This window comes from Mauremys mutica, chromosome 1 (assembly GCF_020497125.1).
Source record: "Mauremys mutica isolate MM-2020 ecotype Southern chromosome 1, ASM2049712v1, whole genome shotgun sequence".
Lineage (NCBI taxonomy): Eukaryota > Metazoa > Chordata > Testudines > Geoemydidae > Mauremys > Mauremys mutica.
In genome coordinates this window covers 250,545,477-250,566,140 of record NC_059072.1, presented here as the reverse complement: position 1 = coordinate 250,566,140, position 20,664 = coordinate 250,545,477, and the positions used below count along the sequence as shown (strand labels likewise).

Below are 20,664 nucleotides of genomic sequence, written 5' to 3'. Positions count from 1 at the left end.
TTTGCCCCAGGCCTCCTGAGTCCTCTGGGCAGCCCTGCAGATACATGCTGTTAGGCCAGCATGTTTTGGAGTCTGGCTATTTAAGGTGCATTACAAATGGTAAAAGAGATGTCTTAGTTAGGCAATAGCATTCGGGCACTGTCTGGGCATCAAAATCAAGAGGATGGAAGAGGTTGCAACGCTGTAGTCGCGGGATGCACCTTTGTTTTGTTTAGCTGGAGTCGGACAGCAGCTAAAAGTGCTTCTCCAGTTCAGGCGGGTGGGATGCAGCAGGTGCCAGACCCACGTGTACTTGCAGGGCTGTTGCGGCCGGACGCTGCAGGGGCTGGATTATTTGGGTGTATTTATCTTGTTCTCTCCTGGGGCAGTAAAATCACTGGGGCTGGGACAAGACAGGCTGGCTCCATGGGGCAGACCCAGGGCCTCACGGCACCGTAGGGCGGGGCTGCACCAGGGGCTCGGGGGGGCGGGCGCTGGAATTTGAAAGCCCGGGTCCAAAGCGGGCAGTGCCAGCGGCGCGCGCGCGCAGCCATCTCACGGCCCCACTGTGCCCGCCCCGCGCAGGCGCGCTGAGACACGAGCAGAGCCTCCGCCTCCCCCCGCAGACCACACCTCTCACGCCGAGAGCGACGCCGGCCTGCGCATGCGCACGCGCCCGGGCCGAGGCTGGGGCAGGAACTGGCTGGCGGCGGCGGCGGCTGCTGCTGCTGCTGCGGGCGGAGTTCGCGCCGCGCGCCCCGCCGGGGATGGTGAGCTCGGGCCCGCTGCTGCGCCTGCTGACCGCCATCGACCGCCGCAGGATGAAGCTGCTCATGGCGCTCGCCCTCGCCGCCTACGTGGCCTGTGAGTGGGGCGCGCTCCGCCGCTGCTGCTGCTGCCGCCGCCGGTCGGGCCCCCGCCGCGCGTCGCCCCTCTGCCCGCCCCAGCAGCGGCGCATGCAGCTGTGCCCGGCGCTGCAGCCCGGCTGGGGCCCGCCCAGCCACGCGAGTCTCCCTTGCAGGAGTTTGGGGGTAGGGGCCCTCCCCGGCCCATGTGCTGCCTTAGCGTGGCGGGGGATGGGGGGTGCCGAGGGCAGCCCCGGCCCCAGAAGCAGGGCGCGATCCGGGGAGCCCTGGGCAGGAGAGCGCCAGGCGCGTTTGCCGGGTTGCTCAGCATTTGAAAAATTCAGTGCGCCCCGCGCCCCGGTGTGGTGTTTCCTGAAGTTGAAGTTGCCCTGCCGTGGTGGGGAAAACCTCTCCCAACACAGAGCTGATGGTGCAGAACAGCAAACATGTGGCTCAGCCGCTTAGTAGCTGTCCTTGTAACTTACACAGAATCAAACCCAACAAGGGGTGGCCTAGGCATTGGCGGGGGGGGGGACCTCTTCAGGGCTGACGAGAGGAGGGGACAGTTGTACCAGGGTCCTAAGCTCTGCGGCACCCCCCCCCCCCAAAGTCTAACTCCTCCTGCCTAAATAAAGAAAAGGGAGGGAATGGGGCCTCAGCAAACATGATGTACCCGCGCACAACATTTCTCCTGATGGGCCTGACCCTAATGATAGTGTTCAAACTGCCTTGTCCGTGATACCTGCCTTCACTTACTGATCTTAGCTGTTATAACATAACTGTTGAATGTTTTATCTTCTTTTTCTTCAGTTATTTTTGTGTTGAGCTGGTTGTATTACTCAGTGATGCACAAAAAACAGTGTAAGACCGAATGTGTTCATGGTCTAGAAGTGGCGTGGGGCAGGGGTTCTCAACCTTTTTCTTTCTAGGGCCTCCCCAACATGCTGTACAAACTCCATGGGCCACTTGTGCCCCAACAATTGTTTTTCTGTATACAAAAGCCAGGGTCAGTGTTAGGGGCTAGCAAGCAACGCAGTTGCTCAGTGTCCTGCGAAGCGAAGTTGCTCAGGCTTCGGCTTCGGCTTTGGCTCCAAGTTGCGGGGCTCAGAGCCCCGGGCTGCAGCTCCATGTGGTGGGGCTTTGGTTTTCTGCCCCCTGGGCCCCAGCAAGTCTAATGCTGGCCCTGCTTGGCAGATCCCATGATACCTGATTGTGGCCCCCCAGGGGGCCCCAGACCCTGGTTGAGAACCTTTGGTGTGGGGTATAGCTAAGAAGTTCTCCAGGAGGACAGGGGCCATATCTCTTCTCGTTTCTGTATAGTACCTAATACCTTTTGAGTGCAAGTAAATAGTGCTCTAATATTGTGTTTTGTGCAGTACCGAGCATGTTGGATGCTAAGATCCTGGATGGAAGCATAAAAATAGATGGGAGAATATTAAGATAATTATTGAAAAGAACCCAGGTGGCTCACTGGACCTGAATTAAGTTGTAAAGCTCCAGAATTACATGGCCCCTCTTAAGTCGTCTCCTCCTGGCTGCCCAGTTCAGTCTATTCGTTAGTTTTCTGTGGGCAATTTGTGTGTATTTAAATTCAATTTATTTTATGCTAGCACACATTTTTTATTTTCAGTGTGGTGCAGATCTTCCTGTGCAGCTACTTGTTGTCAATTATAGACATTGGCTGAGGTGATGCTGGAGACTTTGGCATTTGGGTTGGGGACAATTGGAGATTTTGATACCCACCAGAGAGACAGGGGTGTGCAGGAGGTAGTTTTAGGCCTTTTTTTGAGATGGGATGGGATGTATGCATTTCTTTTTTCCTTCTCCGGCAGAGGTGATTATATGTCTTGGGAGAAAAGATGTTTGACTTTCGTGTTCCCCCACCCCCATCAACTGTTGGTAGCAACTATCTGCTCCACTGCATCTCAGTAGCTGCAGCTACACCAGTGAAGCACACAGTTTCAACTAAAATGGGACCATTAAAATAATTCAGTTGCCAACAATAACTATCATTAGGCACCATAGGACAATTCACATCTCACTAAGTTATTTCAGGTTGCCTGCAGACTTGGGCAGGCATCAGTACGTTGCTTTATATCCATTAACCATTTGAAGGTTTTCTTCATAGTCATGAGAACTAGAGACTTTATTAAAATGAAAACGTAATGTCTAGAGCACTGTTAAATAGGCAGTGTAAAAAATAAACCAGAATTGGGTGGCAATTTATGTGGCCACATAATTATATTGTCTAGGGGCTCCTGGCTCTGGGTAAAATGTTGGCTAGGTTGTTTTTTTTGCTAGCAGTTCATGTCTACTTTCTAGTGCATGGATTAAAGGGAAAAGGGGAAACAGTGTGAGACTTGCTGCATGGACCTATAGGATCAGAGATTGTCTGCTCATTTTTTGTGAATCACATGAATAAGGGGGAAGAGAGAGACTAGTTTCACACGTGACTAAGAGTAGCCTGAAATGAAATAGGTAGCTGTGTAATCCTGCAGGTGGTCGTAAGAGGAGGCTTTTTGCAAATCTGTCATGTCTGATTATTATACTTCTAAATGTTTTGACTGGTTCTGCAGTAGTTATGATTCTTGCATTTTCAGTATATTATGACAAGGTGCTCTACTGCACTGATGTGATAGTTTCTTGAGAAACTAAATTTTTGTCTTTACTGTAGAAGGTGTCTTTCCCTTCCCCGATTCTTTAAAGTATATTTGTTGGAATATTACTGAATCAACACAGTGCACCGGAGTGGTCAGACAATGCCAGACTGAAGTAGTGTGGCAGTCGAGAAAACTGAACTACTTGAGAGGGCGCATGTTCTGGCACAATTTTTTCAATTACTATTTCCAGTGATTAAGTGTTTGAAGGCTATGGACGTCCTTCACATTTTTTTTTCCTATTCCCATATGTTGAGTTGACTGTTCTTACAAGATGAACCGTATTTGGAATACAGTACAATATTAAGACTGAACATAAATGTTTAATAAGTATTCCAAACATTGTTTATATAGAGTTCATGCTTCGTGCTTCACATACGTGTTGTGAAATTTTGGTGGAATATTGCTTGTGGGCGTGTGTGTGGAAGCCCCCCAAAATACTGAGAGAATATGATTCTTCTAGGATGGCTCTACCTTGCAAGACTGTTTTGACAGCATGTGTTGTACATACACACTTAGTCCCCCTCTCCACAGTGTGGGCATATGTAGCAGTGTAGATGGTGAGGTACAGGGTAAGCCATAGAGCCATAGCCATGCCTGAAGAGTGTGGGTATGTAGCCTGGAGTACATACCCTTCATGTTTTCTACTGGACCATGCTGTGTCTCCCTCTACACTGATATTTTTAGTAGTTGTCCTACTGCTGGAGCCTTTCCCTCCCCAGAAAAGACTCCAGCAGTGGGGAAAGTCTCTGGCAACAGGGAAGGGCTTCGGCAGCAGGGGGTGACCGGGGAAAGGCTGGGGGAAAGCTGCTGCTGGTGAGCCTGATGCTCACCCCAGTGAGTGGGGTTGTGGGTAGTACAGCCACACTGGAGGAGCTGCTGGTGTGGGGTGCTGGCTCCTGGGAGCGGCAATCTGGCACTGTGGTTCCTGGGAGAGCCCTGCTGTTGCGCAGATACTGACTTATATCTGCATCCTCAGATATAAATGTGTATCCGCGCAGGGCTCTCTAAATCTGCATAATTTGCTTTAATCTCAATATTTTCTTAAATCACCTAGAGATGTCTTGATATGATAAGGTGATCAAATGTTCTTTATTTTCTTTAGGATGCAAGAATTCCACTTCCAGTATACTGTACTTCAATAATTTTTTGATCATTCACAAACCTTATAATTCTAAGAATGCATATTAGTGGTCTCCCTCCATTTTGCCTCAAAAATGTTAGTAATATTCCATAGTGAGGTCTAGTATTTTTATGACTTCATTACTTTTGCAAAATATATCACAGTACATTTACTGCTACAAAAAGCAAGATAATGTGCAAAGTACATTTTTGGAGGGTATTTTGATTTTTTTCCTAGTAGTGTTTGTTTACTTAATTGTTAAATTGCAAAATTGGGTGAGTTGCTGTGATCACCAAATTTGTGTTAGTGAGACTCTAATGTATATTCCAACACAGCAAGTAATATAACCTATAACTAAACCCCTATGTTTTCAGTTTTAAATGATTTTTTAACCAAACCTCCCCCAGGTTTTACAAAAAGTAGTATTAGTGTTTTTCCGATTTTCATTCTACTTTCTTATCATTCAAAATATATATATAAAAACTTATTCTTTTAGGAAAATACAATACATTGCATGAGATGTGTATTACCGTAATACAGTAGTCTGTGTATATGCAAAGCTGCCTGTTGAAGTAAGACTATGTATTAGTCTAGATCTAGAAGATGCACACAATAAACAGATAGGCATGCATGCAAGCTCTGACGTGCGTGAGCATCTGAATGTGCAGCAACTCCCCACTTAATGTCCTCTCGCTTAACATTGTTTCGATGTTACGGCCCTGCTCTATTACAGAACATGCTCGTTTAAAGTTGTGCAATGTTCCCCTATAATGTCGTTTGGCCGCCTGCTTTGTCCACGGCTGGCAGTCCCCCTGTCTGATACTTCACTTGCCTCTATGTCAGCCTTTCAATTTTTGTGATAAGTGATGTGCTTCACCCAGCAGCACAGGAGAAAGAATCACACAAACGAGGAGTGACTGACTATATCTAGGTAAACACTGACCTTGACCATACACATTTCAAATGAACAAAGTAAACTAACTGGAAAAAAAGTAGACAAAGGTTTTTTCCCCTTCTGTTCCCTTAATAGTAATTTTAGGGGTTGCCCGGCAACAACTGTAGGTTTTAAAAAAAAAAAAAGTTAAAAAAGGAGTAATATTTATGGTGGTTATGTTCCTTCAGTGTTTTTCAACCTGAAAAGTGTGAAGGACTGAAAATCAAAATTAGGATGCCTGAAATGTGGACCTGAAAATTTGTTTTGTCATCCTTTGTCTGAAATATTGTTCAATGCAAATTATTATTAGTGGCGATACTTGGTACAATAAGTCAAATACAAGCACTTTGATGATGACATTTCCTTTGTAAAGCACCTTGAGATCTTTGGATGAAAAGCATGATATGAAAGTGTTGTGGTAATATTGTTAAATATGAGTTAAGTGTTCCAGTTACATTCAAAATGCATATATTAAACAGTATGTTTCAATAGCTCGGAAAACAGATTATTCAATAAGTCTAATATTTTAGTTAATTTGTCTTTACATGAGTTTCTGGTAAAAATAATATAAAGGGCCTTCTGTTGGTGTAAATCCTTGTACTCACTGCTGCTCAGTGGACCTATGTTGATGTATACCGGCTGAGGATCTTGGCCCATAATGTAGTCTCCATCCCCTATATTAAAACTACAGGTGTATTTCTTAAGATGATACTGCAAGCAGAAATTTAGGCCACATCTACACTTATAAGCTTACAGCAGCACAGCTGTAAGAGGACTCACGTAGCCACACTATATCATAAAACCAGCTCAATGAACAGCGGTAGCTATGTCAGTGGGAGAGCGTCTCCTGCTGACATAGCACTGTGCACAGAAATGCTTATGCTGGCAAAACTTATGTTGGTCAGGGGTGTGTTTTTTCACACCCCTCAGCCACAAAAGTTTTGCCGACATAAGTGCTAGTATAGACATGTCCTTATTGTGTTGTGTTTTTTTTTGTGTAGTTTCCACCAACAAGAGCTAGCTATATAGAGTGTCTCCCTCCCCTCCCCCCCTTCTTTCTTACATGTTCAAACCTAGTATTTAGATTTTTTTTTCTAGGTCAGAGAAGAAATATATGCAAAGCAATTAGGGCCAGCACATTTTCTTGTTGGTGTCTACATTGAGATAAAATAGTTTTACAATTAAGATATTTGTTAAGGCTACTTACAATTTTAAAGTTTGTTGTTCAAGAGTTAACAGTTTTTAAAATGAAACAGGGAGAGTGTAAGTTCTTGGCCTTAACATGGGATAAAACCAGTGCTTAGCTTTTACATTTACGAAGTGCTGAATAGATATTAATCCTCACAACACTCCTGTGGTATGGGTAAAAGCTGCAGAAAACAAACAGAATAGAACTAAAGGGCCTAATCCACTCAAAATAAGCCTCTTGCACCTATTAGTCCAGCACACCTCTGTAGGCTGCCTGTGCTCTGGGATCACAAAGGCTACTCCATATTCTGTGGGGGTGAAGAGGAAGATGCAGCACTCCATGTCAAGCAGCTAAGACACCAGACTAAGGCCACGTCTACACTGCACAGTTTTGTTGACATAAGGCAGTTTACACCTCCATAGTTAGGTTGACATACACATTGCAGTACTCCTCCCGCTGCTTTAACTCCTCGGCTACGCCGACATAATCAAACCACCTTAATGAGAGGCATAGAGCTACGGGCGACAGAGCCAAACAGTGTCAGGGCTTGTCTACATTTAGACGAGTGGTGATTGATGCATCAGCAGTCGATTTAGCGGGTCTAGTGTAGACCCGCTAAATCGACTGCAGATTGCTCTCCCGTTGACATCGCGTAGGGTGGACCTCACGGTAAGTAGATCTAAGCTACATTGATTTGAGTTATGCTATTCATGTAACTCAAATTGAGTAGCTTAGTTTGAATTTCCCCTGTAGTGTAGACAAGGCCTCAGTGTAAACACTGTGTTGCTTATATTGACCTAAGTGACCTCCAGGAGGTATCCCACAATGCCCACTGTGACTGCTCCGGTCACTGTTTTGAACTCCACTGCCCTGTGGCCAGGTACATGGGTGAACTTGCTCTTCCTGTTTGCTGGGTTTGGAGAGCTCCCAGCTGAGTATGCCAGCTCCACACAGCAAACACACTCCCGCCTGGAGTACATGGGAGGTGCTGGATCTCCTGGGTCTGTGGGGAAAGGAGGCTTTGCAGGAACAGCTCTGCTCCAGCTTCAGGAACTTGCTCAGGACATGGGTATGATAGGGACACTCAGCAGTGCTGTATAAAACTCAAAGAGCTGCGGCAGGCATAGCACAAGGCTGGGGAGGCAAACAGTCACCTTTGGTGCAGTGCTGCAGACCTGCCACTTCTACAAGGAGGTGTCTGGGGGCAGGGTAGTGGTGAATAGTGCCCTCATTGAGCTCCTCTGATAGCCTTGTGTTCATAATGCACAGCACAGTACTGAAGAGCAGTGCAGGATCCATGCTGTCTGACGCAGACGGCTGGCTCGCAGGTTACTAGTGCTGTTGAAAAGTGACTGGAACCCCAGTAGGATGCCCATGGAATGATGGGATTGAGAAACCGGCATCATATGATGCTGAACCTGCCCCCATAAGGCATTGCAAACCCTTCCCAAAACACCCTGGGGTCAGTTGCACAGTGGGATAGCTATCCACAGTGCACTGCTCTGTGTCAATGCAAGAGCTACCACTGTAGATGCTTTCCACCAACACAAGGAGCAGAGTATGGACGTGCAACAGTGATTTAATCATAGCGGTGGCTGTACCTTAACATAACTTAAGATGACTTAGGCTATGTCCACACAACAAAGTTAAGTATTATGCAGCTACTTCTTTCCTAGGCAGCACTGTAGTCTTCATTTTTAAAACTTATTTGCTGTTTTCTTTAAGTGACACTGTCAATTTAAGCTTGCCCCAAAACTTCAGTTTTGTTTCCGTGGCAATACTGTAAGGGTACGGAGCACCTCCCTCAGTAAGGACTCTTGATGCTAGGTGGGTATTACCCCCACTGCTCAGAGGATCTTGACAGACTAACAAAGAGATTGGTAAACAAAGGGACGGGGGTAGCTCAGTGGTTTGAGCATTGGCCTGCTAAACCCAGCGTTGTGAGTTCAATCCTTGAGGGGCCATTTAGGGATCTGGGGCAAAAATCTGGGGATTGGTCCTGCTTTGAGCAGGGAGTTGGACTAGATGACCTCCTGAGGACCCTTCCAACCCAGGTATTCTATGAAATGTCCCTGGCAGAATGATCAGTCAGCTGAGGTGAAATTTTGAAGGGGTTAGAGCTCTAACTTTCTGGGTAGCAACTTGGCTTTCGTGAAAAGAGACAGAAAATGCAACCCAAAGGGTGAACACTTGTGAGATGAGAGTGTGAAGCATGAGAAGACCATTATGCCCTTCATAACTCTGATGGGGGACACACCTCCTGCACAGAACACAATAGTGACTGAGGTGGGAGAGATATAGTTAGTCTTTCCAGGTAAACATGTTCTTAGGGAAAAAAAACCTTGGCCAGAAGCCCATACCTCAAGCCCCTCTGTCCCTGTTTCTAACACAAGTTACTACAGTCCTAGAACTGTAATACGTTACTATGGGCTGCGCAGCCAGGAATTGAGAGACCAGTGGTCTGACAAACTGGGAGCAGTGCAAGAAAGGATGCTTATCTGCCTGCACCCACAAATGAGAGGCATCTCCATCAGACCCTCAGCCCACAAGCAGATGTGACACGAAAGGTAGCCTAGTGTAATGTCACACAGACTACTGTAATCTGCCTTGTCCAGCCCGTACTGGGTCAGTTGGTTGACAGATGGACAACTAGCTTGTATTAATGGTTAGACTCCAGATACTCAAACACTTAGACAAAGGGCTTGATTCTCCACTACTTTCCACTAATTCCACTTGGGCACTAATTTTCATTTGTGCAGTCAGTGTGAAACACTGCTAAATGAGAATAGTGGTGTTTCACACTCACTTGGAAAATAAGTAAATGACTACACAAAGTGCAAGGCAGTGGAGAATCAGACCCATAAAAAAAGTGTTTGACTATCTGGAGGTTATTAATAAAATCTAGTTCTAAATGACTGAGTTATAGCTCCTCCCCCACAGCCTCCTGAACACTGCGAGACAGCTGATTGCTGTGGGCAGGAGGCGGGGGGAGCAGGGAGAAGGTGCTGAACCGTGGGGTCTGCCAGCGAATGGGAGGTGTGGGGGGGGCGTGTAGGGGAGCTCTGGGATCACAAAGGCTACTCCATATTCTGTGGGGGTGAAGAGGAAGATGCAGCACTCCATGTCAAGTAGCTAAAACATCAGACTAAGGCCATGTCTACACTACACAGTTTTGTTGACATAAGGCAGCTTACACCTCCATAGTTAGGTTGACGTACACACTGCAGTGCTCCTCCCGCTGCTCGTCCCTCGGCCCACGCCGCTTCCCGCAGCCCCCATTGGCCTGGAGCAGCGAACCATGGCCAGTGGGAGCCGCGATCGGCCGGACCTGCGGACGCGGTAGGTAAACAGCCCGGCCCGCCAGGGGCTTTCCCTAAACAAGTGGCGTCCCAAGTTTGGGAAACACCTCTTTAGAAACATAAGAAAATGACTAAAAATTTATGTAGTCATTTGGGGGGAAGATGGAGGGAAGGGGCAACACAATGGGCGAAATTACCAATGTACAGTTAAATTTCACTTAGACTAGAGATTATGTGAATGATTTTTCATAACTCAGAATTGGTGCAGATGTACAGAATGTAATCATTTAGAAAGGAAATCTTTTTTATCTAATGTTATCACAGTGATCCCTTTTCATACCTGGAATTACATAAGAAAGGACAACCAGATTTCAACTGTCCTTGCAAAGTATTTTAATTGAGGAGACTCCTAAATAAAATATCTGGTTCTGAATTTTAATAATTCTTAAATTAATGTACTGGTTGAAGATTTGAAATTATAAATGTGGTGCTTTTAATTTGTGTCTCTGATTTTTGTTTGTTTTTTGTTTTTTGGTGATGGTTCTTTTGTTTTTTCATAAAGACTCGAGAGGTCCTCACAATAGACTAAGACTTGCTTTTAAAAAAAATTTTGAGGGGAGGGTGACATAGAGAAGAAGGATAAACTTGTGGGTACTGGCACTGGCACAGACTTCCTGTGTGACATTCGGCAAGTCACTCTCACCTTCATTTTACAGATGGGGAACAAAGGTAACATTATTTCCTTACTTCACCAGGGCAGTGAGGATTAATTAGTTAATGTATACGAGGTGCTCAGATACTGTGATGAGGAATGCCTTAGAAAAATCTATAAATAGACAAACAGTAAATGCACTGTGTATTAATGACCTGCAGACACTCCTGCCAAGTACAAAAGAATCAAAACATATGCACATAAATCTTTGTTCTTGATTCCAAGTATTTAAAAAGCTGATGTCTTCCAGCTGTAAACAGCATCTATTCAGAGCAGTGACTTTGGCAAATGTAAGCAGATATCAATTTAATGGTGGATCATTTTTTAAGGTATGGCATATTTTTCATATTCCAGATTGAGCGCTAATTTTTTTACTTTTGAGCCTATAGATCAGACGTGGCCTGCGGGACCATCCTGCCTGGCCCCTGAGCTCCCGAATCGGGAGCCTAGTCCCCGGCCCCTCCTCTACTGTCTCCCCTCCCCCGTAGCCACGCCACTGCACTCTGGCCCGCCACTCCTGCTGGGCAGCGTGGGGAGCACAGCTGGCTCTGTCCGGGTGTCGTGACTGCGAGCTCCTGCCGCTTGTAAGGGAGTGGAGTCCTGGGGTGCCTGTCAGGCGGCGGGGTTGTGGATAAGGGTTGGGAGGGCAGTCAGGGGACAGAGAGCTGGGGGTGTTGAATAAGGGGGTGGGATCCTGGGGGACAGTTAGGGGCGGGGGTCCTGGGAGAGGATGGTCAGGGGATGAGCAGAGGGCGGTTGGATGGGGGTGGGAGTCCTGGGGGGCTGCCAGGGGGTGGGGATGTGGATAGGGGACAGGGAGCAGGGGGGTTGGATGGGGGGCGGGGGTCCCGGGAGGGGGCAGTCAGGGGAAAAGGAGCAGAGGGGGTTGGATGGGTTGGAGGTTCTGAGGGGGGCAATCAGAGGGCGGATGGGGGCGGGAGCCAGGCTGTTTGGGGAGGCACAGCCTTCCCTACCTGGCCCTCCATACAGTTGCGTAACCCTGATGTGGCCCGCAGGCCAAAAAGTTTGCCCACCCCTGCTATAGATCTCATATTTAACCCACATGCCCCTCCACTGAATAAAGTCTCCAAACAGCCTATAATGTTCCTTTAACATAAGAACCAAGTGGCAAGATCCCTGTTAATATGCATCTGTTAGCATAATTACAGAAATGGCTCCTCCAGGCAAATTGAACAACTTATAAAATTCCCAGAGATATCAGCTACTCATTAGAAAGAAAACCATCCTTTGTTGGACTAAAGCTCTTGGACCTCTCTTGTTGATGGCGGCTTATCTGGATCAGTGTTTATCCGGAGAAGAGAGCCTTTGGTAACTCATCAGATATTACGGCTAGGTGACTGTACTTGCTGTGTGGCCATGACATTAGTCTTGTTTGGGGTTTTTTACACTTGTGGGGCAGGAGGGAAAAAGGAGGGTTGTGAGCTGGGACTCATGAGAAACAAGAGTGCTAATATTTGGATGTAAAATTTTAAGCCGCTTGGCTGTGTAGAACTGTGATGTCTTATTTTAGAAACTGCCCTCCTCCCAGTCGCAAGGACCTTCATTCTCACCCCTCATTGCCCCCAAAATAGATGAGGTAGGTTCATGGAATGTTTGCTTTTCTGGAAGCCATAGCTTTAAACATGTAATGTCTGTAGTATTGATTAGCCCTTGAATGACAGTCTTCAAAGCACTTTACAGTTAATACAGCACCCCTCCATTTTTTTCCTGAAGGGGAAATAGAGCCAGAGAGGTTCGTTCTGGATCAGAGGGAGTCAGAACAGGATTTCAGCTCCTCACTACTTTGTGCAGTCCATTTAAAACACTCTCTCTCAAAACACTCTAGAACCTTTAAGTTTTCTTTTGAACTTTAACATTTGTTATTTTCATTGTGGAAAACCCACTTAGGTAAATACAAGCTTTCAGTGGGACGCTAGAGACATTCTTCTTTCTGACTGTTTTGAACTCAATTTAGGGCCTGAAAAATCCAGTTGTTTTCTTTCCTTCTCAGGGTACCTCTGCACTGCATCTGGGAGGTGTGATTCGTAGCATGGGTAAGCAGACTTAGGCTAGCTCAGCTCAAGCTAGAATGCTAGTAGTGGCCATGCGGACCTTGCAGCACTGCAAGGTGGGGGCGGGGCCTGGGACAAAGCAGCGGGTTAAGCACCCCCTGGGCCCTCAGGAAGCCGGTGCCTATAGCTCAGGTGACTAGCTCAAGCCACTGCCCGTGCTGCAGTGTCATCACTGCTATTTTTAGTGTCCTAGCTTGAGCTGAGCTAGTGCAAGTCTGTCTGCCTGTGCTGGGAATCGCAACGACCTACTGCAGTGGTAGATATACCATCATAGGTCACGGAGATACTGCAGGCCAGTTTATGACCTTAGCTACATCTCTGCAGATTCACTGAATGCTACTGGTCTGGTCTTTACTCCTTACCTGTGAAATGAGCAAATTGGACTTGAAGCCAATGGGATGAGGTAATCTTGGAACCACAATGGTCCAGTTCTTTCAGAGTTATGTTTCTGTATGTCACTGCCCTTTACATCCCATCAGAATGGTTACGGAACAAAATCCCACTAATTCTTTCAGTACGTTTTCTGTACTGACGAATCCAGACACAGTTCTCAATTTTAGACTTTCTTATCAATTTGCATATTTGTTTATATCAATAGCTTCCTATTTGTGATCTCTTCTCTAATTAATTGTCACAGAATAGCTGCTTATGTTCTTTGCTTAGGTCTGTACTTGGGTAGAGGTCCTGTGTGTGTGGTGGGGTGTCTGTCTTCCATCAGTCAGAAACCCGGAGTGCTCTTCCTAGTTTACTTACAAGGGCTTGCTTTGTCTGTCTGCGTATCAGCCTCTGGCTAGTAGGTGTCTAATTAGTTTAAAAACCCTTCTCCCCTCCTTCTCCATGATTGCAGGGAAGGAGAAGCTGCTTTTCTTATTCCCCCAATGGGGATGGGGGATAAATGCAGTTCCTCTTACCCATGTTGCTGTACTCAGCCTCCTACCGGCTGCTGATCTTGGGTCATATATAGTATAAGAAATTTTACTAGCTCCAGTTCCTTTCTCAGCTGCCAGTGCCTTTCTTTCCTGCATATTTCCTTTCATACTGTTCTGCAGCTGAATGGGGAGCAATTCATGTTTTTGGCTGCCAAGTTCTGTACAGCTCAGTGTGAGACACTTCTTGATGGTGAGAACAAATCACTGAATAGCGGGACAGTTGTGTGGGAGATGAACCTGATCTCACATACTGGTAGGGATGTTGGAAGACGCAGGGTCAGCTGAGAGGGGCCAGGTTGACCATAAGGAAGGACTGAGGAGCAGGCATGACCAGAAACCTGGTTAGAGCATTGGGTTGGTGGAAGGAGGCTGGAGAGAAGTTGGAGAGAAGCTAGGAGAGCCTAAGGTGGCCTCTCACTTCAGTCTGCCTCTGACTGAAAGGTTTTTTCTACCTGCCTTTCAGCCCCTGTCATCTCCCTGTAGCCCAGTGGCTCTCAAACTTTATTACAGGTGACCCCTTTAACGTAGCAAGTCTCTGGGTGTGACCCCCCCCTTAAAAATTAAAAACACTTTTTTATATATTTAACACCTTTATAAATGCTGGAGGCAAAGCGGGGTTTGAGGTGGAGGTTGACAGCTTGCGACCCCCCATGTAATAACCTTGTGACCCCCCTGAGGGGTCCCGACCCCCAGTTTGAGAACCCCTGCCCGTACCTTCTATCCTGCCACGCCCTCCCCACACCTCTGCCGTGTTCTCTGCACAGCTGACTTCCACCACCCCCTATATTGTGTCCTCCTGGGGTTCAGCAGGGGTAGCATTGAATGTGAAGAGACAACCTGGCTGCCTTTGATTAGTGCATTTCAGCATCCCCCTCTCACCACTTCTCCCCTCCCCCCCCCCCGCCCCCAAAACCCCCCCCCCAAAAAAAACCCCAACAACAAAGCATCTGGAAAGAGGGACTGCTAGGGAATTCCTGTTGTCTGTCTGCCTCATTGCTGGGTGAGGGAATCCAATTCGTGAATGTGTGACAGGTAGAACGGTCTGAAATTTTTCAATACTGAAATTTTGGCCAGCAGCAGCAGCCAAAAAAAACCCAACCCAAAACCACCACAACAACTTTTACACAAATTTATTGCTTTTTGACCAGCTCTAGTATCTCTCTCCTGTGAGCCGTCATGACACTTGACAACCTGGAGGGGGAGAAGTGATTTTGATGTAATATGTAACATTTACCATTAACCTCAAATAAAGAGATTTTTTTTTTTTACCTGAGACGGTGTTTGATTCTCAAAATGAAAACTGTATCTTTTACTGCATGTTGTGTACAACACCTGAAAAAGTGCATAGACGCAACAAAGTCCTTACTGAGAATGTGAATGTACTGTTTCTTTTTCATTTCTAGTAACAAATAAATTTGCCTTTAGGAAAGTGAACTGTCCTCACAACTTATAAAGATAAATAGGATTCAGGCATTTGTGTCGATGTCGGATTCAGCCCTTTATTTGGTGTTATGTAGACTCCATACCAAAGGAGTGCCTAGTTTTTTTCCTTATGAAAAGCATGTGGGATTGGGAAGGAATGTGCAGAGTGAATTCATCTTGCTCATTGTGTAGTCTGGAGATCTGATCCCCCCCCTCCCCCCAAAATCAATTGGTTAGAATAATGGCATGAATAAGATGCCAAACTGTGAATTAGTTTCAAGCATATGGGATTAACAGATAATCAGTTTAAAAAAATAATAGCCCAGAGTTGAGACTTTCAGAGAGTAAGGAGACAAATAGCCTTAGTTTACCATAATGTACCATTCCACTGGCATTAGTACACTACTTGGCATTGTGAAATGTTTGTGTAAATATTTAATTGTTCATCTTGAGGTGGGGTGGAGGGGAAGCTCACTACTGGAAGCTCAAGTCTGGTAAATTCAGATGGGGCATCTATTCTGGGCTTAGCTGTGGACTTTTCCTGGCAGTGATCAAGAAGTCATTTACAACTCTTGTTCTGCTCAGTTGAAACCAGAACAAGCCAATTCATAGAAGAGGTTAACTGCCCTTCAGGGACAGGTGTAAGAGGCTTTGTCTTGTGGAAGGCCTTAAATCAGTGGTTCTCACAACAAAAATTTTGGTGGTCTCAGAGTGCGGCCACCCACTCTTGCTGGTGGCTGCGCTGACAATTTTTCCTAAAATAATTAACTTTAGGAAAAACAAATAAATATGCACATACGTATAAATATGCACTAATAAATATGCACATACATATTTGCAAATCATTGTAATTTATTGCATCTTTTTGCTGACTCAGTAAAAATCATATACAGTTGTCTATTGTTTACTGGACCTAAACAGAATAGAAACACAAATAAGGGGCTCAGGAGGTTCTTGTCTTTTTTGTTGTTGTTTCTTTTGCTTTTTTTGGTTGCTTTTTTAAAAAGACTTGCTAACTAGTAAGTCTGCTGCTGTGAAAAGTGAGCCCGGGGACAAATTAAGCCTTGGATGGGGAGGTCAATAGGGGGAATGTGGGGGCTGGAGGGGATGCATAACGGGCCGGCAGAGGCAGCGGGGGCCAGGGGCAATGTGGGGGTGACCCCACAGCCGAGGTTTGTAGCCCTGTGGCCAGAGCCTGCTGCCTGCCACCCTAGGGCTGGAGCCCGACTCTACATCCCCAGGAAGGTGGGGAACTCACTGACTGCCTGCTCATCCAGCATTTGTCTCTCCAGAGGGGGGCATGGTCCAGTCCCTGCTGGTGGCCTGTGGGGGGACCACTACTTTGCTGCTGCTCCTCACACCGCTGCCCAGGAGGCTGTGGCCGCAAGAAAAGCCCCTGGTGGGCGCATGTGGGAAACGCTGCACTTAAAGCCTTGTAAACATTGTTGTAAGCTTTGTCTTCTATATCTCTCTGTAAAGCACCCGTCACACACTTGGGTGCTGTAAACAAACAAATAAGAGTCCTAAGGAATTACATACAAGCCTGAAGCTACATTGTGTTATACCTGAGTGTCTTTTATTTGGCAGACTAGTTCATTAACCACCACTCCAGGCCTAAAGCAGCCTACAGGCAATTGAGATCACTGCAGTCACTTTTTGTACTCCGTAGCATATTCTAATACCATAACCGAACAAGACTTTTCTCCCTCCTAAGAATGAAGGAATTTGTGTACTGACCCAGAGGCTTGTTGTGCAAGGACTTCTGGAGAGACTTAGACTTTAGATTCTGTGTCTTGCTTATTAGGCAACTCGCCCTTCATGTTCAGCTTCCCCACAACACCTACAATTGCCCAGTGCCTAGTTCAGTCCTGAGAAAAGAGAAATCCCCCAATTATTAAGAGTTCATCTCACACTCCCTTTCCTAGTCAAAAGTATTAAGAAAATACAAGGGACCTGACACTCTTAATATAATCACATAAGCACTGAACAGGTTCAGAAAAACAATTTAAATAGTGAATAGTTTCACCAGACTGATATTCCATATCTCTGTATCTCACTATCGAAATGGAAAAGCTGACATCTGTTTGTTTACTGTTCTGCATTGTAGTGTGGCTTATATCCAAAAAGAGATTACTTTAAAAACCCACTCTCTCCCATATTTATATACCTGTGCATATATGTATGTATATAAATAAAAAGAGGGTTAAGGTTGCCAAGGAAAGCATTCAGAATTAAGAAATGCCACTTGTGATGAATCAGTCTTCTCCCCATGATACAGTCTTTAAGTGATCATGTGCTGTTTTTAATGCAGGATCCTTTCCTCATCCAGTGCCCTGGTTGGATACTGCTGTAAATAAGGCAGCTTACTGTTCAATCTTTGTCTTTGATGTTCAGCAATGGTCAACTGCCTCATTTACTGCACATCACCCAACCCTTCAGGCTGGGGTCCATAGGACCCCTTTCTTGCTCACTGCACATTGTCCAGTTTTTTTAACGAATAAAGCATTATATCATATCCACTTTGACAAATCATCGTTCAGTGACTGCTGATATGGTTTACTCTAGTCTATGACGAGTGTGGGATTGGTATATAGAAGGGAAGTATATTAGCTGATCATTTTTTCATATAACCACAGATCTAACTATTTGGAGTATCTCACAATCTGATGTACTACATGCTCATTGTTTGTTTGACATGCGTGATTCAAAATTTTTCCCTTTAATAGCACAGGAGAGCCTCATCTAACTTCATCAGTTTTGTTTGACTCATACAAAGGGTTCTGATCACTTGGCATGTGACCTGTTTTTAGAATAAATAAGTTTTTAATATAGATTTAATGAAGTCTCATTTTGTTAGTTTTAAATTTCTTATTAGGATGACATAAAAATTGAGAAATAAGTAATGGTTTGTTGTTAAATGGCACTATAATGTTCTCTCTCTCTCTCTCTCTCTCTCTCTTTTTTAGCTGTATGGGGCAACTTTATCAACATGAGGTAATACATTATTTTGTACCAGTATCTTTATCTGAAACAAGGTTATTTCCACTACCATCCCATCATGCAACAATAGGAAGAAATCAGAAAAAGCAGCTCACAAAGTTGTTGAAATGTCAGCTCTTAACAATGGTAGATGTAGAATCCATTCCTGTAATAAAAACACCTTCAACATCAGAGAAGTACCATAGGGCTGTGGATGTCCTCACTGGCAGGGGACAAGAAATGCTGAGTTTTCTCCTCCTCATTCCACTGGAATGGAAGGACATTCCAGGATAACCAGCAAAGGATTTGTACCTCCTTAACCCTTTGGAGTTGCCTTAACTGCAGAGTTAGATGAACCATTGGCTGTAATGCACCTTCTGTTCACACAAGGAAAAACCTCTGTCCCAGGCTTGAGGGTGCTTTCAGACTAGGCTAGCAGACACGTCTGAGGGTATAGGCTTTAGCTTAGGTTTTTTTTCAACCCAGGCTGGCAACCCACCTATTTTGCAATGAGACTGCAGGCAAAGCAAGCCCAGTTGCTGTTAGTCCTCTGGTGCTTTCCTCCAATTTCACCTGACCTGAACTTCCTTGTCTGCCTCCTTGCTTTTACTGAACTGTTAGTCAACTACATTGGCTCAGCATTTTAACCCTGCATGTGCCTGTTTCATTTCCGCTGCGTTTTCCACAGCATTTGAACGGAGGCGCTATCAGAGTAAGTGCGGTACAAATCACACTGTGTTTTGCCAGCTGAATTCCTTAATGACCTTCCCATTAAAAGTTCTTGCTCTCAAATAGTGTTTGCTTATGCCTTCAGAGCCATTTGCATTAATAATGAATAGCTTCTCTTGGAAGTTATTTACATGAAGCATTATTCTCATGTCACTGCCACAGATAGCAGCTCCATGCTAGGGGTAGGGGCGAGAATGCATCCTGTGAATAATAGGTATAATAGAACAGCCCACCAGAAACCCATCCTAGCACACATGCTAGTACAGCACCATTGTGGACCTGGCCACCCGGGTCTGACACAGGTAGGGCTTTATGCTGGTGACACTCCATTTGGGCTAATTCTGCGGTGAAGGCATATGCTCAGATGTGTGGAAGATTCCTGCCGCCACTCCCTCAACACCTGCTACCTTGAATCAGGGAGAGTTCACTGTGTGGTGAGGCAACCCAAGGAAACTAATTTTGATTGAGAAAGCATGATCTTATGTGGGAATATCCCCACAGAGTTGTAAGGGAAGGGAGATGAACCTTTAGGGGAGAGACCATCCGCGTAGCTTCCGTCCATAGAAGTGGAGTGCTCAGACCAGCCCTCTATAACTAAATTGGTATGTTAAGGAGGGGAAAACTCACTTAACATAAAGCTGCAATTGGCCTGTGCTCAAACCTACAGCATGTGAGCACACTACAACAGATATGATTTTTAGATTACTTTAAGAACCTCTTAATATGTTGTGTTTTCTATTAAGTTTTTCCTGAATCGCTTACCACAAAGGAAAAGATTCTCTTCCACAGATGCCCGTTCAAAGTTGTGTGCGTTGTCTGTTTTCAGGAAAATATCTAATACAGTAATTATTGTGAATTACTCAGTGTTCCTCCTGAATAATATTCTAATGCTGCAGTGTTAACCTATAGTCAGTTTTTGCTGCTGGTGGTATGGTAAGTGGCTGTCTTTTGTGAAAAGAGTCTCTAGAACCTGAATGGTTCTACTCAATACTGCACTGCTTCCTGAGGCAAAAGTACTGAAGTCAATGGGAGTTTTACCTGAGGCATGCTGGACTGACTGACTTAGTAAGCTTTTTTTTTTTCCCTCCCTCCCCCCCCTCCCCCCCCCGAATGGTGTGAGGAGGATTGTTGTTCTGATTTCTAACACTGTGGTGTGTGTGTGTCTACTTAACAAACGGCCTTCTGTTTCTCTAGGTGTAATGACTGCAGGTCCCAAGTAAAGGAGCTCTGTTCTACTTGAAAACTCCATTTTGCATTGGCCGCCCATGAAACCTCTAGTATGCAAAAACTTGCCACTGTAAATCATGTTGAATAGTTTCATAAGCTGTCTGAAACGAAAATTAAGTTGAAACAAGAACTAATGCAAACTTAAGTGAAATCACGTAGGCTTGGACTACACTAGCAAATTATGTTGGTATAACTATGTTGTTCAGGATGTGGAAAATCCACACACTGAGCGACGCAGTTATACTGACCTAACTCCTGGTATACACAGCTTTATGTTGATGGGAGAAGTCCTCCCATCAACATAGCTACCATCTCTCGGGGAGGGTGGAGTAGCTACACTGACAGGGGATGTCCTTCTGTTGGCTTCACTGAAGCGCTACAGTGGTGCATCTGCAGCCATTTAAGAGTAGGCAAGCCCTTAGCCAGAAGAATGTGTATGCTAAGTGGCTTGCTCAGAGGAAGAACGTCACTAATCATTTGAGATGTTTTATACATTTAAATACTAAATTAGATTACAATGAAATCTGTACAAGAGACCAGCTTTATTCTGCAACCTCCTTGTCTTAAG

General features: G+C 45.4%; 1 protein-coding gene across 1 annotated transcript in view; it reads left to right on the top strand.

Moving 5' to 3' along the window:
- The first annotated feature begins 643 nt into the window (after positions 1-643).
- The window catches only part of UXS1 (UDP-glucuronate decarboxylase 1), an 87,533-nt gene continuing 67,512 nt past the window's right edge, over positions 644-20,664 (top strand). Inside the window, exons 1-2 of the mRNA XM_045006683.1 lie at positions 644-843; positions 18,128-18,155. Of these exons, the coding sequence (XP_044862618.1) occupies positions 747-843; positions 18,128-18,155 (125 nt within the window). The 5' untranslated portion in view covers positions 644-746. The remainder of the gene's footprint in view (positions 844-18,127; positions 18,156-20,664) is intronic.